Source organism: Chroicocephalus ridibundus, chromosome 2 (genome assembly GCF_963924245.1).
Source record: "Chroicocephalus ridibundus chromosome 2, bChrRid1.1, whole genome shotgun sequence".
In the NCBI taxonomy this organism is placed as follows: Eukaryota; Metazoa; Chordata; class Aves; order Charadriiformes; family Laridae; genus Chroicocephalus; species Chroicocephalus ridibundus.
In genome coordinates, this window is record NC_086285.1 from 77,670,514 (window position 1) to 77,698,212 (window position 27,699).

At 45.6% G+C, this 27,699-nt stretch overlaps 1 protein-coding gene across 1 annotated transcript; it reads left to right on the plus strand.

Moving 5' to 3' along the window:
- Window positions 1–26,830, plus strand: PXDC1 (PX domain containing 1). The gene is made up of 5 exons (XM_063325989.1): window positions 1–632; window positions 13,495–13,586; window positions 13,871–13,988; window positions 17,903–18,014; window positions 23,878–26,830. Exons 1-5 carry the CDS (start codon window positions 377–379, stop codon window positions 23,993–23,995), a joined length of 696 nt encoding a protein of 231 aa, XP_063182059.1. The 5' UTR covers window positions 1–376; the 3' UTR covers window positions 23,996–26,830.
- Window positions 26,831–27,699: the final 869 nt, after the last annotated feature.

A 27,699-nucleotide genomic window follows, 5' to 3' on the forward strand; every position in this document is an offset into this window, starting at 1 on the left:
GGACGGGAGGGGCTCTGCCGGGGAAGAAGGGGCCGAGCCACCCCGTTCCCCGCCCCGGGAGGGGGTGAGAGCCGCTCTGGTCGGTGCCGGGGTCTCGGCGGAGCGGGGACAGGGGGTGCCCGGGCCGTCCCCTCGCTGCGGACCGCCGTCTATGAGGCGCCGTCGGGCCCTCTCTCCAGCGCCGGGAGGCGGCTCAGCCCCGGCGGGCAGGGCAGGGCCGGGACGAGGGGGTGGCCGTGCGGCGGGTGGCACCCCCCTTCTCTCTTCCTCCTCCTCCTCCTCTTCCTCCTCCTCCTCCTCTTAACTTGGCCGCGGCGGCGCGGGGCGGTGCGCTTCGCCCTCCGCCGGCGGCGGGGGATGCGCGGGCGGCGGCGGGATGGCCTCGGCCGTGTTTGAGGGCACCTCGCTGGTGAACATGTACGTGCGGGGCTGCTGGGTGAACGGGATCCGGCGGCTCATCATCAGCCGGCGGGGCGACGAGGAGGAGTTCTACGAGATCCGCACCGAGTGGTCGGACCGCAACATCCTCTACCTGCACCGCAGCTACTCCGACCTCGGCCGCCTCTTCAAGCGCCTCCTCGACTCCTTCCCCGAGGACCGGCCCGAGCTGTCCCGCTCCCCTTTGCTCCAAGGTTTGAGCTGCCTCCGCGGACCCGCTTGGCTGACGAGCGGGCGGGCGGGCTTTCAGCCGCTGCCGCTTCCCCCGGGGCGGCGGTGGCGGGTCGGGCGGTGTCCCCCGGGCGGAGGGAAGCGGGGTGAGGAGCCGGAGCCTCTACGGGACCGGACGCGGCGGGGGGGCTGGAAGGCTGCGGGGGCGTTTTACGGTCGGAAACTCCTCCCGGGCTGTTGATTTCTGTTACATTTTTTTGGCAAGTGTACGGTAGGGGTGCCCCGCGGGCTCCGGGCTCCCGCAGAAGGGAGACCCCGGCCCCGCCGCTGGCCCGGCTGCCCGGGAACCGGCCGGGAACCGGCTCCGGGCTGGGCTTGAGGAGCAGAGGGGTCCCTCTTGGCGCTGCCCCTCTCCGCTGCCTCCGGCCTCCCCGAGGCTTCCCGAGAGGGGGGTTGTTGGCAGGAGAAGGGCTGTAGCTGAAAAATCTCCGCATGTTGGTATGTTGTTTGCCCCAAGGAGAGGAGGGGAAAAAAAAAAAAGAGGCTGCGGCGCTTGCCAGTGGACGGAGTGACTCTGGGAGCTGGCATAATTCCTCGCATAACTTCTGCAGAACAGGGGAATTGCACCAGCGGTTAGAGCCATGTTTTCTCTTTTGCTTTCTGGAGTGGATTAACCCAACTCGGGGGATGCTGCCCATGCAGAGCAGAATGTACCTGTTAAGCCGTCTTGTGGTTGGGTTTTAATTTTTTTTACCGTTAGGGTTATTTTTTAGATGTAGTGATGTGCTTTGCTGTGAAATATTTCAAGCGTGTAGGGTGGTGCGGAGCATCCGCTCATACGAAAATGGATGTGCGCATAGCACTGCCAGTGTCCCCAGACGTCTGAGTAACCACATAAATGACTTGATTGAACAGGAAGGGGGAGAAAAAAAAGGGCGTTTTGTGTGTTTTCCTCTGGGGGAGGTTGGAGAAGTTCTCCACTGCTCTCACGCCACCTCTCACCTTACTAGTGTGACCCCCGTCTGCGGGGGGGGGGTGGGGAGGGGAGAGGGGGCATTTGAGATTCTGGGGGCTGGTTCTCCACCCTGCATAGTGGTGTAAATCCATGGGATTTATTTCTGGGCCCTACCTGTGTGACAGCGGGCTCTGCTGCCTGCAAGGGGGGACAGCACCAGAGGGTCTCTCCCGGCCTGACTCGCCGAGGATGTTTCCTGAAGGGTGTTTAAAAAAAAAGGTCTTTTTCTATTGTCCTGCCAGACCCCTAACCTCTGGTAGGGGAGGTTGGGGGTCGCCCCTCATTTAAAAATGCTTATGCCTTTCCCTCTCCTTAGCTTCTTTCGGTGGCGGGAGCGGCAGCCCGCTCCCCGGCGGGTGTCCCCCGGCGCCGGGCTTTTCCCCTCCCCGCTGCGGGGAGGTGGCAGCTCGGCTCCGTCGGCGCCGGGGGACACCCGCCGCCACTCGCGGGCCCCGAGTGCCCTCTGCAGACGGCGGGGATGGGCGCAGGGCTGCCGGGGTGGCGGCAGCCCCCCCATCCCCTTGCTGCCCGCTGCGGGGAGCGGGCTAGGGGATGCTTGCGGGCGCTGGGTGCCGGGGGGGGGGCTGTCTCCCCCCACTTGGGTGCAGGCTGGGAATGGGGGAGTCTTCTGGCTGTTCCTGCAGATCCCTGCACCCCCCCCACCTCTCAGCCCTGCTGTGTGCCCAGCACAGCATGCTTATACCATGTCTCACGCAATTAGGTTGCTGACCAGGCATCTAAAATATTGAGAAAATTTATTCTCCATTGCAGGTGCCCTAACTAAAGTACTTGGAGTGTAATTTTTAGTAGTGCTGAGCGGCAGTAAATTCTATATAACATGTCCTTTATGTGGCACCTGGGCTCCAGGTTTTGAGGATACTGGGTAGGTCTGAAGTGAGCCTGCCTGTGGCCTGCAGGGCACAGCACCTGCCAGGGTCACTGTGACTAAAATACGACTTCCCAGAGCGCCAGTAGTCCTTTTATTTGTTGGCTTCATGGGGCTCTGAAGAGTAGCTTGGCAGCCGGTCTGGGGCGTGTGCTGTGTCTGGCTGGAGATGGACTGTGTCCTTGCTGGCCCTGGCCTCCTGCCCTTCCCAGTGTGCTCCCTCCCATCGCTTAGGCATAGGAGCTCCTGCGCATCCTTAAAGCCATTCTCATTCCTCAGCACCTCTCTCAAGTAAGCGTGGTTCCTCTCCTGCCTCAAGACCCATCACAGCTTTGTGCAGTTGGGTCCAGATGGGATTATAGTCCCTTGCACTGGCTTTACTTGACAGTCCCAGGTAACATACACCATCAATGCATGAACAGCTGGGAAAGTGTAAGCATCTTCAGCTTGCAACGCTCAATTCCTGCCTGAGACCTGGAGCCAGCAACCTTCACTTACCCATATTTCAGGCACAGGTGTACCAACTTCAGTAGAATCAGGAATAAGCAAAGCATCAGTCCAGGATTTGAACAAATCGAAACCCAATATAAGCAGATCATGATCTGTTTAGCTTGGTGAAGGGGTGAGGGTTAACTGTGCAACAGAGATGGAATAAAAATCACAGCGCGCTTCACAATTTCAGTAATACTCTTTAAAATTACGCTGCTCCTGCTCTAAAGAAAATTACTTTGCAGAGTGTGCTTCTCTGCATAGGGAACATGTCATCATACCAGCATTTTAAAGTGACTGGCCACAGCCTTGTGCAACTTTACTAAGTTGAAACATAAAATTCTTATTTAACTAAGTGACACTGATGCAAAGCTTTGGATGTAAGAAGAGATTGCATGGGGCATGTCTGGTCTTTAGAAAACTATTGGGGTAAGCATGGTTTCTTAATGTCCGGTTTAAAAGCAGATGTCCTGCTGCCTACAGTAAAGCTCAATATATTTAACCCAACAAAAACACCTGACATAAGAAGACTCTTTTGTGTATTAGCACTCAGTCATATACAGTTGTGTGTATTTTTATATACCCACAAGTGTATTTGCCTATGTGTGTGAGTTTGTATATGTGTGTGTGTTTATCTCAGGCTGTCTGAAAGAAGGTGAATATTAGCTGTGCCTTTTATCTGGAGGAAGTGGTAAAATGTTGCAAGCCAAATTTGCATTGCATTGAAGGACTCCAGAGTTCCTACAGATTTGCCTAAGAAGCATTAACAGGACTAGCATTATCCTACAACTCAGTCAAGCTGCAGTACATTACATTTAAGGGATATGGTTGAGGAGTGAAAGCTTGAGCTATTTGATGTTATTAATTTTTTTAAAGAAGATTTTTTTTTTAAATGTCAGCAGTATTAGAAAGAGTTAGTTGTTACCGTTATTGCTGGTTTCAGCAAACAGCTCATACTGAGCAGAAATGTGCTTCTTTTCTTGCTCAGCAACAGCAAACAGCCCTCTCCTTTCTTTTTTCCACTCCCCTTCCCCTTGGACTGCCTTCCACAACTCTCTCCCTCTTCATCTTTCTCAGATCTGCACAGTGCTTTGAGATGACAGAAGAGAGGATGGGAGGTACAGTTTCCTGCACTGACTGTTCATCTTACCCTTTCTTTGATATGAAAGGAGGGGAGGTCTCCAGGGGGGAGTACGGCATCCACACAATCTGATCTTGTCTTTGATAACTAATAACAACACGTGGCAAAGCACACTCTCTGCATCTGGAGTGTACCATGATGCTAAGGGCCAAGGACGTTCAACAACACTAGGCATCTTACTAGTAAGCTGGTAAACAAGGCTGGATATGTGCATACCTGCAGGGTGACTAAATGTGATTCACTGTGATGTTACCAGTAACTTGCGAGTATTTTATTTGTGTCTGAAATGTACCCATCCCTCGCTCCAGGCAAATGCACAAAAGAGGATCACAGAAAAACACAGGCTAGTTCACTCTTAGCAGAGCTAGAATACAGCCTAATGTTACTAATCTGTCTGTTTCTATATGCAAAATAATCAGCTTTTGTATTTAAATCAGTTTTGATGAGAAAGGCAGCGCTATGGACTTAACAGCCAACTTAAAATTGATGATTTACAAATAGTTGCAACAGATCCAACAGACGCTGTAAGTGAAGTATAAACCTGGAAAAGTACTCTTTTTTCCCCCTTCTATTTCTTCTAAATATTACTTCTAAGGGGTTCTCTTCTAAGATTTATCTTAGAACTTGATCCAGGTTCAGTGCAGTCAGCAGACACCTGCCTCTGCCCTCAGCCTGGGCAGGATCAGCCCCTTAAGTGTAGGACTGGAAAGCCCGAAGAGCACCTCAGCAGCTTTTCAAGGCTGGGATTTGTTTTGCCCTCGGAGTGGCAGGGTGGTTTCTGGCAGTCCTCTTCTGCTGCTGTTTTGTTGTCTTTGTCATCAGAACGGAGGCTCAGATGCTCTTCCAGTGTTGCTGTTCTTATGGCACCTACGTGTAGCGCCTGGTCCTGCTCTGAGACTCCGAGCCGTCAAGTCAGAAACTCTCTTCAGTCTTAGAGATTATTTTGTTTACTAGACGGGTTCTCTTTTCCCAAAGTGCTCATTTGCCTCCCCCTTTCTTCTTTCCGTCCTTCCTCTGACTCATTCTGCTCTGTCGTGGCCTTTTCCCCCCTTGCTCTCCTTTCTGTTATTTTCTCTCTGCTTCTCCAAGTCGCTTTCCCTGGGCTGCATTCTGTTCCCTTTCTTTGCCTCCAGGTTTCCCTCACCAGCTTGCTGCCATCCATGGTTACCTGTGGCTCTCCAGAACTTTTCTGTTCCCTTCTGCCTTGCCGGCGCTCAACCTCTGTCCATCCATAGCAGCTCTTTCATAAAGGTGGGGATTTCCTATAGAAACTTTGCATCTGTAGCTTCCCTCATAGCGTAGAGGCGGTCACTTCACCTGCAGCAGACCCTGAGCAGTCCATCCCAGATAACTAACGCTGAGCTGTAGCTCTGAGGCTTGTGCCTGCCCTCCGGTGTGGTTGCCTCATGCGGGAAGCAGATGATCGGCTGTTTTCTGTGTCCCAGTGGCTGTGCACCAGGAAGCGCATGGGACGCTCCCCCAGGGCTGCCGTTGGAAGGACTTGCACAAAGCAGAAGGCAGTTCCTGAAGAGCCGGCCCAGGAACATTATGTTTGCTTGCAAATGTCGCATTCATAACTTACGGTTTTCTTATATGCTGCATTATAGTGGTGGTGTTGTTGTTTACAAGACCATCTGGGAGTGTGATTTATGAGAAGAGGGAGTGCTAGAGAAGCAGCGTAGTGGTTTCCACAGACAGCAGCTGTTTCGGTGCTGTGACAATACAGATAAATACACTGCATCTATTGTGCTCTTTTCATTGTTGACATTGTCAACAGTTCATTAGTGGAGCTTGCTCAGAGCTTCTGTCTGGCAGACAAAGGATGTGGCTCTTAGTTATCAGGCTCTAGCAGCGCTGTGTAACCAAAATTAAGTTTGGGGCTCCTGGGTTTGTTTTTTATTAGCTGAATTTCATGGTTCATTGGTACTGATGGAGATAAATGAAGCTCGCCGTGTTGTTATAAAGCTAGGCACAAGTTGCCTTTTTGTGGTGGACCGAGGCAATGTGTCTGACAGGCTTTTGGTGGAATGGAATGGAAATGAGGTTGTTTTTTTCGTGACAGTTCTCACCTGATAAGAAACCAGCCGCTAAACATGGTTGTAGGAGCTTGCATTTTTCATCAGGCTCTGACTGCTTTGTTTGCTTTTATCTTGTGCTTCTTTGACATCTTTTTCTCTCCTGTGGCTCATCAGGCATCGAGACAGGGAGCTCTGCAGGGCAGGCCTGTCTGCTGACTTGTGTCACCAGGAGGTGCTATCTCCCCTCCGGAGATCCCAGGAGATCCCATAACTAATAATACATGTATGGAAAACCTAGTCTAGGATCTAGACTTCTCAGCTTTTAACTTGCCCCCTTGTGTTGTACAGGCATTCAGGTGCGCCAGAGTCCTCAGGTGGTCATGGTCACACCTCCTGCTCTGGGGGATTTCAGTTGGACAGTTGTTTGGATAGGACTTTGCTCTGACTGTATTTTCACATCTGCTGTGCATGAACTGCAAAAGAAGAAATGGCCTGTGTTAGAGCTGGGTGTGCACAGTGCAGGCAGGGTTTTGGAAGCTCCTTCTCCTTCTGCGTCTAACAGGTTTCCCTCAGTACCTTCAATATGCTCATTGCTACCTAGTGGGACTTCTAAAAATATGGAGTGACTTAGATGCACTTTGTGTACTCATATCTCTTAATAATACTTTGGAGACTGTAGTGGCTCTTGTCATACAAGACGGATGAATTTCCCCATGAGGGGAAGGGGCAAGTGTGTCTGCCCCAAGAGAGGGGTGTTGTAGAATTAGGCAAGAGGCATCAAAGAGGAGTTGCCAGAGCTGCCAGACTAAGTCAGACCAGTGCCGTAGCTAGCTCTGGGATTCTGTCCCTAGTGATGAGAACCAGATGCTCCAGAAGTCAGCATAAATAACCAGCAGAGAATGGAAAAGTGACAGTCCTGGTCTCTAGTAATTGCAGATCTGATGTCTCTGATTGCCTGTAATTATCTGCCCTTCTCTGGATCTTACCAAGTCTTTGGACCTAAGGGATTCCTTCAGTGTTATTTCTGCAGAGTTACTGAAGAAAAGTTGTGTGAAACAAGCTTTCCCATCTGCTGGTTTTTTTGAATTTCCTGCCTTTACATTCCACTGAGTATTCCTTTGTCCTTCTAACAACCTTTTCTCTTCTTTTCTGTCAGAGAGGAGGCAACAGTAAGTGGGAGCAGTCTAAGATGGCTAATGCTGTAGTTCCCAGGACGTGGGATTCAGGGAATGTGTGTCTGTGGGGAGGAGGGGTGCTACCAGGGCAGCTGCTGGGAGGAGAGGCGACATGGCCATGAAGCAGGGAAAGATGCCAGCTGAAGTGGTATTGAGAAGAGCCTACTTCAGCAGAGGGAGGAAATGGGAAGCAGTGCAAAGGAGCAAAATAGCAGAAATCATTGGGCTGAGCTGCCACCTTTCAGCCCCGATCCACATCCCAGATGGGTAGCTTCAGTTCCTGCATGATACTGTGGAATATCTGTCTGTGGGGATATTCAGAAGTCGACTGAACATGGTTCCCAGCAGCCTGATCTTACTTTGGACTTGGCCCTTCTTTGGATGAACCAGATTGATCTCTTCCATTGGACATTTGTATACCTCCTCTTGTGTCTGGGACCTTCCTCCTATTGCTCCATCTACATCCTGAATTGTGTGTATGTACGCATGGGTTAGAACATATCTGAGGGAAAGGGGGAATGAGGGCACAGGATAAAAAAGAGTGAGCAGTGCAGTGTTAATGAATACTCTTACTAGGGGAAAGGAGCATATCTCCTGTTGAAACCACACAGTCTGGTGAGAGGAGAGAGCAGAGTAGCAGTCTTCTGTTCAAGACAGCTTATGTGTCTTCCCTAAAGGTTTTATATCTCTAACTGCTGCTCATGGGCTCGTGCAAAGAGAGAAGGATGGGCTCAAGACCTGAATCTATAGGCTTTAAATCTTTCTTGCAGTGTGGGTTAGCAGAACACAGTAAGATTTCTCCCTGGATTTATTTGCTGCTTCTTTTTTCACTTTGATAACTACTCTCCAGTCTTCCCATGGGGGATGGAGAGAAGGTAGGGTGAGGAGAGCCCAATGAAATATCTTAATCTTTGTGTACATACTAAAATACACAACATTTAGGAGTATCACCATTCCATCTTGCACACATCTTCAGAAAGTACACTTTGGCTTCTGCTCTTGCTTGGCCTCCTATACATATTGAACTGATTTTGAGAAAGTAGGAGATCTCTTGGACATTCTTCATTCCTCTCCTGAACACAAGCCTGAAGTGGAGTCTTTCAGATTGGAGAAACAGGGTTTGCCCACAGTTTGAGATTGTGTTTACGTAGCGACTTGTACATAGCAACACATCTCCAGAAAAACAGACTTCTCTGTGTCATCATTGAGAGATGGCATATGAGACATACTTGACATAGGCATGAACTTACTCTCCCTTGGAAGGCACTAGAGGATTGTTGAGTCAACGTGCTCATCACCAGGGCTCCATAGTGATTGCATTACAAGCCATGGAGCACATGCTGCGATTCCTGGTCCGCCTCATTTGGTGGACGCATGCAGCGCGTTATCTGCGGTTGTCAGAATATCATCGGTTGCAGATCTGGTGGCTCACGTGGCAGTAATAGGACGGGCCTACCAGGGAACAGGATTTGACATCAGGAATTGGCTCCCAGTTCATCCTCCTCCTCTGGTGAGCTCGTTTCCTCCTCGTTTGCAGCTCTGAGCCCCTCTCCCACGCCGCGAGCCAGCGTGCCAGGTACACAGCTGCTCATCTGCTCTCTCGGTCTCCTGCAGCTGCTCCAGCACCAGGGTCCCAGAGCAGGAAGGATGCTGTAGGCCACCGGTGCTGTTTGTGCCGTGTTTTTCCAGGGACGTGTTGCTATGGTGCGTAAAGCTGCTATGTACGCCTGGTCTCAAACTGCGGGCAAATCCTTTTCTACCCAGTCTTAAGGACTCTTGCCTGGGGCTCTTGGTCTGGAAAAGGGCAGAGAAGATGCAAAAGGGATTGCTTCCCCCTTCCTTAAAATGAGGTCGCTGATGACGGGGCTTGTGCGCACAGCGGAGCCCTGCTAAAAGCAAATATCCCAGGTACACGCGAGTGCCACCCTGGGTTAAGCAGCGTGCCTGCATTGTCCCTCCTGTCACCCAGCGCGTGGGCTCCCTTGTGCGCAGGGTGAAGAAATCTTAGAGGTTTGTGGTATTTGGCAGCAGGGTTTGTGGTGAAAAAGGAGCTGCTGGGTTTCCAGTTTACCTCAAGTCCTATAAACAAAGGTGTTTGTAGCATTTAAATCACTTGAAAAGATAGTTGGTTGTCCAAGCACAGTATAGGTAACAAGACAGAGAGCAAAGTTTTCCTGGGAGGAGTTTGCGCATGTTTTCCATTAGCAGTCAGACAGTGGCCAGGCCAGAGGAAAAGGCATGAGAACAGCCTTTCACCATGACCTCACGAAGAGATTTCCCAGCTCTGAGCGCAGCTCTGTTGCATGACTGAACAAGTGGAAGAAAGCGCAACTGGTTCCAGGCTACTGGTTGCTTTATTGGTGTCTTATTTTCATTTTATAGCAAACTGTCTGAATAAGGATTCTTGGGGTCTAAAAGCCCCAGATAGAAAGATATTTACGGTCCACGGGCAGAGAGACAACAGCTTCAGGACGTGTTGTAGCTGCCGTACGGATGCTGCATACGTAGCCAGTGAGTCCCGTGCACTCCAGGTGCACCCAGCTTGTGGTGCGTTGGTGTCAGGGTTAATGAATGGTGGAGGTGCTGGCTCTGTCTGCAGCTGGCATCTGCGTGCGTCTATTTGTTCAGGAGTTTCCAGCGTCTGGAGATCCTACACCAGTCTTGGCTTCCCCCCCCCCCTTTTTTTCTTTTTCTGTGCCTTGTCAAAACTTAGGAAAAGGAAAAAGAAGACAAGCAGGGGAGACACCCCCACAAATAGAGACCGAAAGCTTGGGTGCAGTTCTGTGACCCTTCTTTACACAAGGGAGCCTGGGTGAGAAAGGAGCTTGGATGGGGCATCCTAGCCTGCGGTCTCTTGCTTCTCCTGCTGGGGTTTCCTGAGGTGAAGCCTTTGACAAGAGTGGTTCGAGGTATTCCCTGCTGCTCACCTAATTGTGCTGGCACAGCAGAGGCAGCCCTGTGTTGCGTTGTGGGAGAGGAAATGAGTTGCAGGGGAGGGCAAGAGCACCTTAAACCAGTGTTGCCACCGGAGACTTCACGTCATCAAACCACAGGGTTCCTCACGCAGGTAGGTGCTGTGTTTGATGACAGCAGCCGGTTAGCGAGCGCTGAAAGGGAGCGGAAGGAGGGACTGGGGCATCCGCTCCTCCCGGCTGCCTGGGCAGGCAGCGCCTTGCTCCAGGCTCTGAGCCATCCCTTGGGTTGTGGCATCATAGGCTACGACTAGCTGAAAACCACGAGGGCATCTGTTAACTCTTAAAAACAGAGACGTGTAAAATTAAGCTAAATGAGGGCCTTACAAACTCTGTGGCTATTGCAGGAGAAATTACAGGGTTCACTATATATATATAGCCAGTCAAGTGGTTTCTGTGTATTTAGACTGTAGACGTATGAAAAGGAAGGCTTTGGCTCAGCCAAACTGAATTCCCTGTGTGGGGAATTCATGTAAGGTCAGCAGCTTTACACCCCAAAGCTGTGCATCTGTAATCATTAAGCACATATATAGGAAGTTGTCCAGGCAGATGTATCACTTACTCTCCTTCCTACGCTGTCTGCCTTTTGGTTTTGATATTACTAAAAGCTTCAGTAAGAAACGGTTTTTATCGTGTCAGATGTGACAAGTCGTCTGTGCCAGTTTCCAAGTCAGAGTGTGGGCTTGCATGGCTGGTGACTTTCCAAGAGCTGGAAGGAGGAATAGAGCAGGGCTGGGAATTCCTGGTGAATGCAAGAAGCTGTAAAACCTCCCACTGGGTGATCTGTGACAGTGCGACAGACTGACGGCCTCGTCCGACTTCTCTTCCTGAAGCATAAAAAGGCTGTGTGGAGCTGCAGATGCTTTCCCTGATTACTAATGAGAGAAAATCCTAACTGCTTGGCTGGTTTTCCTCATAGGATGAAAGCTCAGTGTTGTTGCTGAGGTGTTGGTTTTTTTTCTTTTTTTCTTCCCTTTTTTTTCCCCCCTCTGGTCTGAATATCTCCACTTGTTTGAAAGTATCCCTCTTCCTGGTAAAATGCTGGTTTCAGCAGTAAATACTTATTCAGGAAAAGGTCTGAGGTTGACGGTGGAGTTGCGAGAGAGCAGTGGAATGCCGGATCCCAAGTGGATCAGTGGTGAGGTGTTTGCCTGCGAGGTGGGAGCCGCAGTCGGGCAGTCTCTGCTTTGACTGTGTCCATATTTCCCCAGACTTGGAGCAAGACCAGCAGGAGACGCGGAGGCCCCCCCACGGTAGCCAGCACTGGGATGGCTACCTCTGGTTTCTCTGATGTGGGCTACGGCAGGGCGACAGCGTGTTTCTAATGTCATAGGTGGGTGTCTGGGCCATGGGGCCGTTGGCAGCTTCTTTCTAGGGAGGATGAAAACACTTTTTTTTTGAAAGGTTTGAACTTCATTCAGAGGTGGGATGGGGATATATTTGCGGGAGGGCGAAGCGGATTCACCCAGGCCTGCTCACACACCCAGTAGGTGGGAAGATGAAGGGTGCTGGTCTGCAGGTCAGGTCTGTAACACCAAGCACAACCCAGCTATTACGCAGCCCGTGGACCCATGCAGACGAGTTAATTTGCATTTACAGCCTTTCAGAGAATTTCCATGCAAAGCTGCCTGACTGTAGTGTACACCGGTCAAAGTGGGCTACACAGCTGCCCGCCTTATGTGCCTGCTGGTACCCTCTGCTCCGCTGTCAGAAGAGGGAGCGAGCTGCACCGGGGTGAGGTGGCGGCGATGCTGACAAAACCAGGCAAAATGAGGGACTGTCGAGCAGTAGAAAGGCTTATGCAACCAGGCTACTTCTGTGGGACATCCGTCAAGTAAACCTGGTTGCTCCGGAGACAGTCTCTGTTTTATTGAGGGCTGTAATTGGAGGAGAGCTGACAGCTGCAAAGTCACGCTTTTGTCTGGAAAGTTTCTATGGGATCATATCTCGTGGGTAACAAACAAGGACTGATGCAGACTGAAGGGTTTTGTGGATGTTGTCCCCACACTGTGCGTGTTGGATGATTGTGTGTTTGTCTTTTGAATAGGGAGATGGAGATGCACTTAGTTTAACACAATTTTTATATATTGAAGTTGTTTCTCACAGACTGCTTTGCAGATTTTTTGTTTTGATGGGTTTGATTTATTGGGCCTTTTTCTGCTCCAGCTTTTTGTTATTTTTTTTGTTTGGTTGGTTGGGGTTTTTTTTACTAGTCAACTTTGTTAAATTTAATAATCTCTTAGATATTTCATTTTCATGTGTGTATCTTCCTCCTTGGAAAAAATGCACAAATGGAGATGAAACAATGATTGGGGTAGAAAAAGCAGGTTACGAAGATCAGAAATAAAAGGGCTGCTAGAGGGCTGTGAGATTTTGGGGTTTACTTCTCCTCATGTTCCCTGTGCATGCATATAACCTGTGCTATATTTCCCTGAGTCTGCAAGAGGAGGGAGAAGTTACAGATGCCCTGCGGATTATACATACAAAATATGGTATTACAGTTGAAGATCCCCACACTGAGCAATTCAAAATTAGAAGCAATGTAATGCATCATTGTGGACACCAGACAGCAAAATTTCCATTTTAATCCCTTCTGCAGCACTGTGATAATTCAGTGATTATTAAAAAAAAAAAAAATCCAAAAAGTTGTTTTGCACTTGAAGAACACGATACTGAGAAATCTTCCTTGGGCCGCTCACTGGGGCTTACATTCAAGAAATACAGGACTGCCCTCAAAGCCTTTTGTTCAGCTTGTGTTTAGTTTTTTCCTCTTATCTGTGAGTTGTGTTTTTTGGTTTTCTTGGTTTTTCTTTTGCTTTTTATTGTCAGAAAAAAAAAGGATGAATCACGGTTCTTGGAAGCAGAAAACAGGCTGATTATCACTGCTGGTAATGCTGTGTAGTGAAACAGTGGGTGAGGGAGTAGGTGGTTCTGCTTCTGCTTGTCTTGCAACTCCTAAATATGCTCATAAACAGCTGAATTTGTGTCAGGCTTGCAACTCTGCTTGTAACTACACCCACCTCAGTTTGGGGTACACGCTTTATCATTGGTCTGGGTTAAAAGACATTTCTGGGAGGCATGATATTTGAGATTGTTCCACGTCTTCTTGAGCAGCTGCTTCTGGCTGGTGAAGTGTGTGTGGAAAGTGTGCTGTTGTCTATGCTCATGATCTGTTTACTTTCTTTCTAGGGCTCATCACAATAAAAGAAGCCCATGATATAGAAGCCAGACTTAATGAAGTGGAAAAGCTTCTGAAGACTATTATAAACATGCCCTGGAAGGTGAGTAAGCCAAGTTCCACATTTAGCCCAGCTTGACTCCTCCTGGATGGTGACACGCACTCTCATGCAGATTAGAAAGTGATGGGCTTTGCCAAACTCTAAAAGAAGCACCTGTTTATTGAGTATCTTGGGGAAGTGCTAAGTGCCAGAACCGTGTAATGATGACTGCAGGCTGTTGCTCATAATACATCTTTCTGTGATACTATGAAGGGGTGGAAAGGGAGAAGAGGGACATGCCAAACCTCTGGTAAAAAAGGATGTCTGTTTCTTTTCCTCTTTTTAAGTATTCAAGATCTGAAGTTGTCCTCACGTTCTTTGAGAGATCTCCTTTGGACCAAGTTCTAAAAAATGACAATGTCCATAAGATTCAGCCAAACTTTCAAAGTCCAGTTAAAATATCAGGTAAGAGTTGTTAGCTTCCTACATTTGACACAAGAATTACAAAATGAAAATGAATTTATTTGCTGTTCCCCTTATTCTTTCCCCACCAGCAATTCAAAACATAATTCTCCATAGTCTGCTTTATAACATAGAGCATATAATTAGCCTTGACATACGATGCATTCAGGCCGAAGAACTGCATTCAGGCCGAAGAGTGGCAGGTGAAATTTAAGGCTGATAAATGCAAAGAAGTGTATGTGAGGAAAATGCAGTCTTCGCTATCATCACATATGATAGTTCTGTTACCACTAAGGAAGATTTTGAGGCTATTGATACAGTTCTGTGAAAATGTAAGCTCAGTGCCAAGCAGTGAGCAAAGCCAGCAGTGAGAATATTAGATATTATTAGGAAAGGAGGGGAGAACAGAAGAAAGGAGCAGCACCCCATCTTAAATACAGTGTGCCCAACTCCGGGTTCCCTGTCTCAGAGAAGATATAAGAGAATTTAAAAGCATGCAAATAAAGGACAAGGATTCAAATTGTTGAACAGCTTCTCTAAGAAAAAGGTTAAATAAAGAAGGACACTTCAACTTTGAGAAGAGGACAGAGTGGGGATATGTTGGAGGTCTACAAAGCTGTGAATAGAAGGAGGTCAATTACCCCGTACTTCTCATGAAACAAGAGCTATAGGTTATCCAATAACGTTGACAGACAACAGGCTTTAAACAAACAAAAGAAAGGTTATAATATTGTTTTGTTTCCATACGGAGCACAGTTAAGAAGTGGAACTCATTGTCACAGGATATGGCGGAACTGAAAGCATAAATGGCTTCAAAAAGGAATTAGACAAGCGAGTGGAGGAAAAGTGCATTGAGACCTGTCACAGGTGGAGACATAGGAAGTTTCTAAACCACAGATTGCTAGTGGGTAAAACAGAGAGCAGTATTACTCTGTCCTTGCCTATTCTTTCAGCTTTTCACCTCTCCATCTGCTACTGACTGTTGTTGAAAAGTCTGTGGACTTTTGGCGTGCCTGGTTTTGTATTTCTATACTGAAATGTTTTGCGTGAGGCTACTGGCAACGGCTGGTTTTGTGTTGCCAGAAGAGTTTGTTTCAGAGCATGAAATAAAAGTGAAATACTACATAGTCCTCCAAGGTGTATAAAGTATTTAGTGTGAAACTGGTGTCATTTTTTTGAGGTACTAACAATATATCAGTTAGTGGCCAGTCAGCGTTTCAACATGCTAAAGGTGTAAATGGTGTGTCTTAAGGATCAATCTTACACACAGGGTAGATTTTTCGTAATTGATCCTGAGCTCTGGTTCGAAGCGAACTAGTTAAATAAACATTCTTTGTATTGGTAAATAGTTTACGAGCCCACCAATAACTCTTTAGAAGTGTACCGTGTGATACAGGGCCTCAGTGAGAACTGTGGTCTTACCAGGCCATCTGTGCTGGTGCCTTCTTGTATTGCCCCTCACGCCCAGGCTGCAGCACAGGGATTGTAAAGAAGAGCCCCCGGGGCCGTACTGCAAAGAGGGGTGATGCAGATTTGGCTTCCTGGGAGTGAGGGATGGGAGCCAACATGTGTGTCTCATGCCCCATCTGTGGCTAGGGAGGTTTGGATGATGCCTTGAGTTGATACGGAAACCTCAGGTAAAATTCCTCATGTGTATGTTCCTGACATGAGTCATTTTCTGGAGGCTGAACGTGGTTACTTGTTTTGCTCCTGAACACCAGGATGTGTTCTCAGCACTGACCCTTGAGAGCATATTCACTGTTTTTGTCTGAAATATGGTGCTGCTCCATGAGACCAGAGCTGCAAAGTGGGTCCTAGCACCTGTCCATTATGAAATGAAGGATCCCCAAATTGTAAAAACGTTCCAAAGGGTGGCTGCTGTCAGTGATACCTTATTCTTTTTCAAACAGGCAAATATCAAGAATAAAGGTCTTTGGAATTGCACTGGTTCGAAAGTGCAGCATTGCTCTGGCTTGGGGCTTTTTGCTCTTTGGAAGGGTTTTGTACAATTTTTGTGAGGCTGTGTAGCCCGTTGGGGCACACGCACTCTGTGTGTGCATGACTGAGTGTGTCACATGGAGGGTACAACAAAGAGATGGTCAAGATGAACCTAAATTTGGAGTGAGGGTGCCTGGCTGATGGGCAGAGGCAAAGGGAACCCTCCTGCCAGCCTCTATGTAGAGGAGCTGTGGAAACCACCTTAGATGAATAATAACATGTTTTGGTTTAATTCTGTATTAATTTTGGTAGCGATGAGTCATACCTAATTAAATGGAGGAAGATTTTCCTAACTATGCAGCTGTCCAAAAGCGTCTTGTGGTAATTAGTTTTATCATTTAAGTGATTGCTGCAAAGAATTTAAGAGCATAGGCAGAAATTTGATGATAATTGACATTTGAGTCATCTGAATGCTGCTCACTGGACATGGTTTCAGTGTCTGCCAGCGTTGTCAGTAGATGGCAGCAAATGTTAACATCTGAAGCAGTTCACACAGCAATGAAATGCTCTTAACTCCTGCGTCCTGTCAAGGACGCTAGGAAAACACCGTGGTATTCATGTTAGTCATAGTGCAGCTTTCTACATGGCTTGCAGATTTAGAAAAGCAGGCAAAAATATTTTGTATTCTCTGAAAAAACAAACTGTCCCCCATATGGTCCTGTTCAGAGCGGTGGGTGATGGTGAAGAGAGAAAGGGCCACCCTCTTAGATGAAAGCTGAATTTGAATTTGTGGTGTAAATCTTATTCCGCAGTATGATGTTGGTTTAAGATGAGTCATGACTGGTGTGTTTCTACCGGGGTTCAGTTTTTTACCACCCCCAAATATATTCTGCTAAAGTGAGTTGCAATAAAATGTGGACTATAAGTCAAAGATTAATTTCTCAAGAAAAATAGGGAAGTGAGTTCTGGCTTTGCCTTAATGAAGGAACATGTAAATGTACACTTTAAAAAAAATTATCTCTCTTCTTTCTCCTCTCCTGTCATTACTTGAACTGTATAGTTGAAATTGGTCTGTTTGAGGCGAGGTCTTAGGGCTTCCGTGTACATATGTTTTGTGCCTACAGTATTTTCTGCCATGGACTAATTTCCTTTTGTTTGTGCTGATAATGCAAAGGTGTAACACAGAGTCCTCTTACCTTGAGGCAAATCATGAGTTGTCCCACTTAGGTCACTGCTGATTTACGCCACAATATTTTCATTTTGTGGTGGCCCTAGCTTCATCTAAGATTGTGTGACTGGAAAAAATCCTTGCGACTTGCCTGGTTTGCCTTTCCATGTAATAAGGACATGGATTAACTTCTCATTCATATCAAATACTCTTCTTTAATTATAAACTCTCCCTATGGTAGTAAGGCAGTGGAATTAGGTGTAAATTTTAGCTATTCTGGATTGGAGGCTTCTTACACAGTAAGAAACAAATAAGCAGAGTTGAAGGCAATGTAGAAGATGATATTGTTTTATATGAATTAAAGATGGTGGTTGAATTATCTCAGAAGGTAACTTTTTATTTCCTTTTTCCCATCCTTTTGGTTTTTGCTTAACTGGCTTAAGCCTGGGACTATCTATGAAAATCACAATTATGTTTTGGTAGTGGTAGGTTGCAATGGATGATGGATGGGCTGCAATTCTGCTAAGGGTGACAAAAATTTTGCCACTGGCAATAACGGGACTAAAACTGGGCCTTGCTTCAAACGTGCCGTATCATGAATTGATAACGTGAATAAAATTGCTTAAGCGCAGGCAGTCTGCAGATGTAAGAAGCTATGAAACCAACTCTTCATTCCTGCTTTCATGTACAGATTTTCAATGTCACGCACACATCCCGGTTCATGACCGTGTTAATTCCATATGATATGCAGTTGTTTTCCATCTGTTTTTTTTTAGATTTTTCATCTTCTTTGTCTTTCTTCTCCCAACAGAAATCATGCGATCAAATGGATTTTGTTTAGCCAACACTGAAACAATAGTCATTGACCACAGTATACCCAATGGAAAAGAGAAGCACCTGGACGTAGATTCAGCAGAACACTTGTAAGTGTGATTTGTGCAGGAGTAATGCTATCAGCCTCAGATAAACTGTAGCCTTTTTGTTTCCACCAGCAAAAAGTTACCCTCTGTCTAGGAGCAAGACTGGTACAGTTGTCATTTGGACTGTGTTAAATATTACTGGGCCTGATTGCTAAGGCTTCGTAGTTCTTTCCATTAAAATAATTCTCGGTGAGAATTATTGACCCCAAGGAGCTCAGTCCTCTGTGTATGAAAAAAGCTGTGGTTGTCGTAGGGGTCCTGCCAGCTGAGAATAGAGGAGATTTTTCTTTCTCTCCTGACTGTGATGAGAGCCGATTTGATTCCAAATTTGGAAACTCAAGCATCCTTATAGATGGAATATCCTGCTATGACGGGTATGCTTTGTTTGGGAAGCAAAACACCGTCCTCGGAGGCAGCTGGGGCATGTTGCGACTTGGTGAAGCACGTTTCTTTCTTTAGGGGAGAGGGAAGTTAGACTAGTCTTATTTGTAAATTCTGCCTCCTAACGCATGTAGGTATTCTGGGGTCAGAGGCCTGTAACCAGGGCGGCTTTCATGTAGGTCTTAACTCAGTGACTGTATTGACAGATGGGTTTTGATGGAAATCTGCTCCTACAGATTTCTGTCATGGTGGGTGATTGATATTTCAGTGATCTTCAGGTAGTGAAGCATTTAAATATTTTTAATGAGAAACATTGCCCTCCTTTTTCATTAGAGCAGTTGAAATGATGGAAACACAGCACTAAAAGCCTTATGGAAACTTTATCTTTGAATGCAGTGCTCCATCTTGCCACATGCGAAATGTGGTCATCGCCAGTCTGTGAAAAGGCTTAGAGCTCGACAAGATTTTGTCAGGGGCTGGAGTGGATCTCTGGCGCTAGTGTAATTTCTTGAAGCCTGTCTATTAACTTACTTACTGTTTTGAACCTTGACCTTGCTAACAGTATTTAGGCCTGTAAGCTTGTATTGAGTCTGAAGAGACACACTGGAGGCAATTCTATAAGGCCAATGTCTGGCAATTAAAGTTGTCATAGTGCAGAGTGGGTCACTTTTTAGTACTGAGAGTGACAAATAATAGGAGCAAATTACCAAAGAAAGCCTTGTTCTACCTTGTTTTGATTACCGTAAACAATTTTGATTTTTATTTTTTTCATTTTTTAAAATCTAGCTTTGATTTAAAAATGTGCTGCAGCCTAAGCAAAACTTACTGTTCTGGGATCAGAAAGTGTCATCATATAATTTTCATCCCACTGAAGTCAGAATATTAAGGCCAGAAAATATTGCTATGATAAAAATTATATGGTAGGCACATTTTCCCAAAAACTGTGGTGAAAGAAATAAATCACAATAATAGCCTGGCTTTGTGCATTTGTATTTTAACATTCATGAAGGAAGTTAAATCAGGAATCAAGAAGTTACTAGATTTCAAATGTCTGTTTTACATGGTGCCCTAAATTTGCCGATCCTGTAGCTGTATTTTACAGCCGAGATGTAATGGCACTTGTGTAACGCAGCTGTTTTGTAAAAATTAAACTTTTTTTTAAAAGCAGAAGTTTTCTGTAGTGCTGTTTTAAATGTAGGTTAGTAGTCCAGAAAGGAAGCTTTAAAGTCTTTCAAAATCCTATGCAGTTCCTTTTTGGTATCTGTAAAATTGGATTTACGGGACTGATGTTTTCTGTTCTTAAATCAGAGCTAATTCCTTGTGGACTTGTATATCCTCAGATTGGAACTTTTTCCTTTCAACAACATTAAACTCTGTATGGCTTTTGGGTTTTGGCCGCCGATGTATTTGAATCAGACATTTTGCAAAGCAAACCTGTATTTTTTGGAGAGAAGCGCTTGGAGCTTCAGCAAGTAGCAGTCGTTCCCGGAGGTCCCGCTGCGCTGGTTAGCTGTTGTACCTGCAGCGCTACCCACCCCGTGAGCCATCAGCTGAGAAGTCTTATACTTGCTGCAAATGAAACTGGAGCATTTTTGCAAGTTGGAGTTGCTTACTCTGTTGTTCTGAAGCAGTTGCTTTCTACTCCCTTCATTTTCTCTTTAATTTTAATTGGCAGTACACCATACTGTTGCAAAATGTTGTGAACTCAGCGTGCTCAGCATCCATGTGCCATAAATACTCCTTTTATGTGCGTTTCTTTGAGTATTCTACAGTCCTTTTGAAAGGAAAGCTGGTAAATCAATGCATTATAACTTAGGCTTTGATTTTATTAGAGGTGCCTTCTCCTGCCAAGGCTGTTTGCACTTCTGTCTTTTAGGCCAGCAGCAGAGGCTGTGGCATTGGGCATGCTGCCTTTTTGGCAAATTCGCTCCAGTACATACATTTTCAGGATGGTACTGCTGTTGTCACAAGTGTCTTGTGGTCTATGGGAGAGACTTTCATGGGTGGCGATGCACAAGCAGCACAGAGGTGGTGAAGTTAAATACAGAATATTTGCAGGAAAACTAAATCCTACTCTTGACAGGAAAAGAAAATGCTTCCCTTGTGCTTTTTAGTCTTAGGTGGGAGGAGATCTCTTCAGGTATTGCACGTACCTAAGGTGATGAGAGGAGCTGGATTGTTGTCTCACACCATGTTTACACTAGGGGTTGCTCCTGTGAGTTAATGAGCTTCTATGTAACTTGTTTCCCTTTTCTTCCTGGCGAATGTGAGCAGTAACTGTAATGCATTACCAGGAGTTAAAATGATAAAGACAGTTGTATTACAGCACAAGGAGTAGGTCCTTGTGTCTGTCAAGGTAGTTTTGGAAAAAATAGCAAGAGCAGCAGTTTGGGAATTTAGGAGTCTGCACGTCCATAGTAGTTTGTGGAGTTAGCGTAAACTTTATTTGGGGAAAAAGACATGTTGGTAAGAGCACAAAAGCATTTGGACTGTTGGGTGCCCTATACAGCTGCTAGCCGTAATAAACAGGCCTGGCTTATTGAGTTTGGGTTTGTGTGAGTGCCCCAGAGCACTGCTGTGCTTTGCGGACTTCTGTGCCTGCGCTTCCTTTCTGGTGGCAAGGAAAGCTCTCAGCAATAACCACGGCACACGGTGCCACGGCTTTGTACCTCACATGCTGCTCGTAATACCCGGTCAGTAAGGCTGAAGAACCACAAAATCTGTGGGGCCTTCCAGTCGTAATAATCTAGTTTTATACAACTGACAAGAGGAGGAGCGCAGAGTCTGAATAGCCTTCTTGACTCCTCTTCTGCTTTCTTAGTTCTGTCTGCCCCGCTGGTATTTCATAATCTGTTTTTTCTGGATCACTAGCAGTCCGTAAGACAGAACAATGTGATCTGTGAAGTGTTTGCAAGATACCAAGTCAACTCCCTTCTGTGCGTGTTCCCACACATGCAGGCAAGCAAACAGCCTGGAGGGAGTAAAGGAATGAGGGTAATAAACATTCAAAGTTCAGTCTCATTTCAATTTGGTTGCAAGTAAAGACCATAGCAACAGCACTGCAGGAGAAAATCCATGAGTTCCTGGTCCTTGTGGTCCTCATAGTTAAAAAAAGAGGTGAGAAGGACCAGGTAAGAGTGTGGAGAAGACAGAGCTGTGTTCATACATTGCAGGATGCACAGACCATGCTATCCAATAACCCGTGATGCTTCTAAAGAAAGTTTTGGGGAGAGATGGGAGTGGGAGATCTATCTGTTTATCCACCATTCTCCTTCGGGTCCTCTGAAATACCTGATTCTTAGGGCTCTCTAGGCTGAAGTTAGAGGGATGTCTGCAGTTGCCTCACTTAACTAAAGGAGTCTAACCACTTCATGTGTAGGTGAGATGTGGCTTTAAACCAAATTAATTTAAAGCTTCATCTCTTTATCTGCTATTCAGAGGGCTGAAGTATACCAGCCTAAAGAGGTGTTAGAGACATGTTCTATAGTCAGAGCTAGGTCAGGATTTCTTTTTCTATCTGTCTTGTGCAATTTTTAAGTTTCTATTTAAATTTTTTTTCACTCTATCAGAATGAATGCAAGTTTTTTCAACATACTAAAGAGAGTGTGAGAAAAAGAAACTTGACAGTTCTTCAAGTCCCTTGCTTGAACAGAGATGAGACTTAATCCTTGGCCTGCAGTGACTGCCTTTAACTGCTAGGCTATCTGGGAAGAAGTAAAGTGTTTTCTTACTGCAGAAATTCAACCCTCCTTGGAACGGGAACGTATGTGACTGAGGAAAGTGTAGGTTTCAATAAGTTCATGCCTTGTGGTTGAGAATAGGTGTGAGACAGTGGGCAGTTCCTGCAAAAGTTCAGATTATAACACAGGACTTCGGAAGTGGGAAGGAAAATACGAAAACAAATGAAGCTAAATTTGTGAATCTCTTTATATTCGGTTGTTCTCTGTGTGTCAAAACCTAAATCTCGTGCCGTGGGGAAGACAGTGAGGCTCTGGAGGAAGGACACAGCAGTCATTGTTTCCTATTTGTCTTAGACATTTGGCCCCATACAAAAGCCAAACCCAGAGAAGGTACCTGTGAAGTGAAAGGGTGAGAGTCCGATTTCAGATGGGAAACAAAGGCAGTTTCCTTTCCATTATTGTATGGGAACTGAGGCATTTTGCGTTGGTGCCACATGCTGTGAGAATAGAAGGGAAGGATGTGGACCTCAGCTGCATGATTCAGTCTTCCAGAGCTCACTTGCTGCTTCCTTCCTTCCTCACTAGTAGCTCTGAAAATCAGGGAGGACAAGATGCTTTGCTTGCATGCACCGTGGTTCTCGTTGGACTGTGGCTTATTCATATACACATGGGTGTGAGGAGGAAGAGGTGTGGATGGGATCGACTCTGCGTACTTTCTGTGAAGATTTTCCCAGGCCATGGTGAAAGATCTTCTAGACTCATAAAAATCTCACTGTAGAGGTATCTGACAGCCTGACAATTCTTGGCTGTGTCCCAGGAAATCATTGATTTGTTAGTAGGAGGGGAGCCCTGGGGCATGAAAACCAATGAATAATGTTTTTGATCCGGTTCATCTTAAATGCAGTGTGGTAACCAGGTGTCATGAGATATGAATTTCAGGTATTATAATGACAAGTGCTCTGAAGAGTCAGTGTCATATTAGAGAGGAGTCATAGAAGTCCCTTTTACTGAAGACTGCCATCTAAAGAGTCGAGAACTTGCTCTCCTAGTATGCTGCACAGTTCTAGCATAGTTTTAAAAAGGAATAGCCATCCTGTTTTACCGAAAGCAAACTTTTCAGTCCATTTATTTCCATAGGTTATAAAGAAGTGGGTTTTCTGTTTATTTAAGGACATGGAAAGCAATGGTTTACATTTACTTCTGAACTCTCTCTAGGAAGTGTTGAATTTTGGTTTATGAATGTGACAGTAGATGCCATTGCTGCTGTCTCCAGTAGGTTACACTGGCATAATGATATGTAGGCCGATGTCAGAGAAACTGTAGCTTCATTATTCACAGTTGATCAGCATGTACCTTCCTTGACAACTTCTAGTATGAATCCAAATTTCAGGCTGCCGAGAGAGAGAGTGAGATACTGAAGCTTTGGAAAAAGTGTTGGGACTCTACATCTTTGTTGTGCAAACTGAGCTTCACAAAGCTGAAGCTGAAAAACCAGCAGTAGAAATACTACTGCAACACGGCACTGGTATGAAGCAAGTCCACGTGCTACATTTACTCAGAAATTTAACTTGCAGTACCAGCAGAAGAATTCTTGCCTGCAGCCCTTTTTTCCAAGTAGACCTCTCACAAATGCCTTTTCTCAAAATTTCCAGGGGCCAGTCTTAAGATATCCTAGGCTTCTCTCTCTCCCTTGGTACTTTTCTTCCAATTCCTTTAGCTTTGATTTTCTAAAAGAACATTAATGACTTAATGCCTTTTGATGTTTGTTTTTTTTTAAATTTTTTTTATTTTTTATTTCTCCTTAGGTTTGAAAGTGTTAGTGACTTTACCTCAGAGCTAGAAGACAGTGATGATCCAACGGCTTATGTCACCAATTTGACATACTACCACCTGGTCCCATTTGAGACTGATATTCTGGACTGAGGCCGCTCAGTGATGCAGTCAGCCAGCATCCAGCCGACCTCTTCGTCCATAGGCTCTGCTATCTCCGGCGTTGCATCTCTGTGAATAAGGCTGTGCGGGCAAGACCAACAGTGGAGAAGTTGCAGCAAGTACGCCACAAAGCTGGTTTTGTAGTCTGGCCTTCCGTTCTGTGTTACGGAGACATCTTGTAAGGAGGTAACTGCTTCACCGCTGACAGCAAACTCGTTTTCTGTGAAAGCAAGGCAGCAGAGGCATCCTGGGGCTTGAGGAAATCTCTGCTATGTCTGTGGGATGCAGACATCAGAAACTTGTGCTGTGGTATGCTGTCACCCATGCTCCTTCGCTTGCAGTGCAAGTTGAGGCTTCCTCTTTTAGGATGCCACCAGAAACTTCCCCAGATGGCGTGACCACTCTTTTTATGCTACATAAGCGAGAAAGCGAGCAAACCAGATGAATTTTGTCAGTTCCCAGTGCGGTTGCTTAACGGAGGTCTTGCGGATCACATTTTGCTCAGCTACCGGATGACTGGTGCCTTACACGAGATGTCAGAAATACCATTGAGTGCCTCCAGGAAACAACACATGACCTGACCGCTTTACTTCTTTTAAACATGCTTTTTTTAATATAATCACTGAAGAGGTGACTACTCTTTTCTGGAATAGTAAAGCAGACAGCAGCTGGCATTGCAATGGACTGTGCATGATGTTTGGGTACCCGTGTGATTTCAGAGATCTGGAAAGCTGATGGGAAAGCTGAGCTGCCCCCTGCTAAGAACGACCAAGGCTACAACAGGCCCTTGGATACAAATTTTTTCATGTGGACCAGAAAGTGTGAATGGTGCTTACAGTTGTTTACATCAGAGAGATAATTCCCTATGCATCTTTCTCCCCAGAGGATGGGGAGGAAGGCAATGAGATTTACATCTTGTTTGGACTGAAAAAGAATGATAAGCTACAGTGTGTCTACAATGGTAGGAAAAACACTCTCTCCCCTGCCAGCCTGGCTCAAGGAGCCTGTCTAGCTTTCCGAGGTATGCCAGCAGGGATGGGTGCAGGCCTGGTTGCCATGTAATTCCATGGATTTCAGTGGAGGCAAGACAGTGGGAGCAAGAGCGGGATCAGACCCTGCAGTCTCTTGACTACTGAGTAGTGCAACATTAAAATCTCCTCGGGGTCTCTCTCTTGCGGAGCGCTCTGAAATCCTGGCTCTCGCCGTGAGCGCTCAATGCTTACCATCGTGACCTGTCATTGAGCTTTTTGCGATCTGTTTGCAAACATGAATTTGAAGGGATCGAAATGGGAAGGAATGCATTTTGGAATTGTTTCTTGGTAAAAGGGTTTCCTTGGTCCTGAAGAAGTTGATACGACTCCCTTCTGCAGACTTTTCATTTCTATCTATAGAATAACAGTCAAACAGAATTTGCTAATGTAAATAATAAATTATTGAGAATCCTAATTCTTTTACACAGTATGTTTTTAAATATATTTTAATGAAATAAAATATAACTCACCTTCAGTACACGTTCTGCAGCTTAAAGCAGCCGCTTCCTTTTTTTTTTTTTTCTTTTAGGACACTCTCCCAACCATGCCAAATCTCTCTTTCTCTAGTAGTTTTGGAAACATGCTGACTTTTGGCAATTCTTTCTGTGCTCCGCCCATTGCCCATACTGTAGATATGGTGCATACCCATGTGAAACCTCTCTGCCTGACTGTTGGTCTTGTGTCTAGGTTTATGTGGTTTGATACCACACAGTTCAGTGGAGGAATTCTGCATTTTCAAGACCATAAGTGAAATCAAATCTGAAAGCTATTCTTTTTGAAGATAAACCAAATTCTTATATGTGAAATTTCTGGAATGGAAGGGCTATCTCTGCAGCCTTCTGAATTAGAATTGGGAAGGTTTTTTGTTTATTTGCTTTACCCTCATTAGTTTTAACTCTTCTGTCACTTAACCATGATAGAGTAGAAATGGCATCTAGTAAACACATACACTGGATTGGGAATTGGAATATTTCATTTCAGTTCCCGGCTCTGCTGTCAGCCTATCATGTTGCTTTGGGTAATTCTACTTCATCTCTCTATCCTTGCTTTTTCCTTGAGTAATATTTTGAAAAGCACCAAATATCATTGACTTTTGATGCAATACCATGCCCTGGTTCATTTGAATTTTCCTAGGAATTTTTAAGCACATGATAACTACTTACCTTTTTTTAAAGCACTTTAAAATATATGGATTAAAAAATAAATAGAGCAGTACTGTTAATTTTTTAAATGTATAACCACATTCCCCGTATGAAAACCAGCTAAGCTGCATGCACAGTGAAGTCTTCAGGGAATGGGAAGTCTAATGCAAAGGAACTAATCTACAAACAGAAGTTGCACCCGTTTAGCTTGGATTTTTCAAAAGCCATTTGATGAAGTGTTTTCCAGAGGTGATGTCATGTGATTTATTTCTCTTAGCTGAAATATGTTTATTTGATAAATCAAAGGAATGCAAATGGCCACCTGTATTACTTTGTCCGTAGAGTCAATTAAAAAACGCTTCTTTGGTTAAATCACTGCAGCTTTCTCATGTGGATCAGGTCTCTACAACTGGGAGAGGCTCAGAGTATGAATTATGCATATGGACGATTCATATGTACAGATACCTTACTGTTGATCAAAAAAAAATTATCTTAGTTTGAACACGTGGTTGAAAAGGAACACAGGGAATTTTTTTTTCTTTTCAACTATCTCTAATTATAGACTAGTAACATCCTTCAAGAAGATAGTCTAAATTCATTGTCCAGATATCATTCCGTTAAGTGTTGTCTTTTGATGGAGCAGAATGCTCAACTTTTCCAATTGTGCTTCAGTTTCCATTGTGTTCGGTAGCATGTCATGGCAATATTATAGAGAGCGTCACTTACAACAGCACATGGGTTAATACAGTAGTTCTGAACACTTTAGGTGTGAAAGGGATGTTGGATCCAGAGGATAGGCCTGTAGTGTAGCAGTATAAACATAGGTAGTTATGAAAAATCTGCAGTCAGAAGGGAATGTTTTGCCATCAAGGCAGAATCAGGCCTTTTTGTAAAGCTCATGGTTAAAAATGTGGTTGGTTAAACCACTGCTAAAGAGTAAAGGTATTCCTCATTGAATATAATGTGATAAAGGGCTAACGGGTATAAGGTAAAAAAGTATGCACAACTACAAATGTATGTGAGTTGTGAATAGTGTACTAAGATGTAGCCTTATTACTCATTAAAGATAAAATAGCCCTAAGCTTATCTGTTAGGGATGAGAGGTTGGACCTGGCCTTCTTGGAGAATTCTGGGGGGAGCAGAGAGCCTGTATGTGCAATTCTCACTCTGCTGGGAAAAGGAGGGCGACAGCTGAATTGTTCATTCTTGTCATTCCCTGTTATTGTCATTCTTCTATTCTGGGCCAGTGGTTTTCCAGCTTACGTTTTATAATACTCTGAATTACTCTGTGGGGTTGGACTGGCGTATGGTTCACCCTCAGAGCCAGAGGGCACAAGGCCACTGTGGAGCAGGCATGGTACCTTCTGCTGTGTCCCACCAACAGTTCTTGCAGAGCTTGGGACACTTTTGTTGGCTTCCCCGGTAATGTCCTCATCATTACACATGAGTGAGAGGAGACCTGGGCCTGGGGTACCTGCCACAGATGAACCATGAAGTGCTCAGAAGCAAACAAAAGATGGCG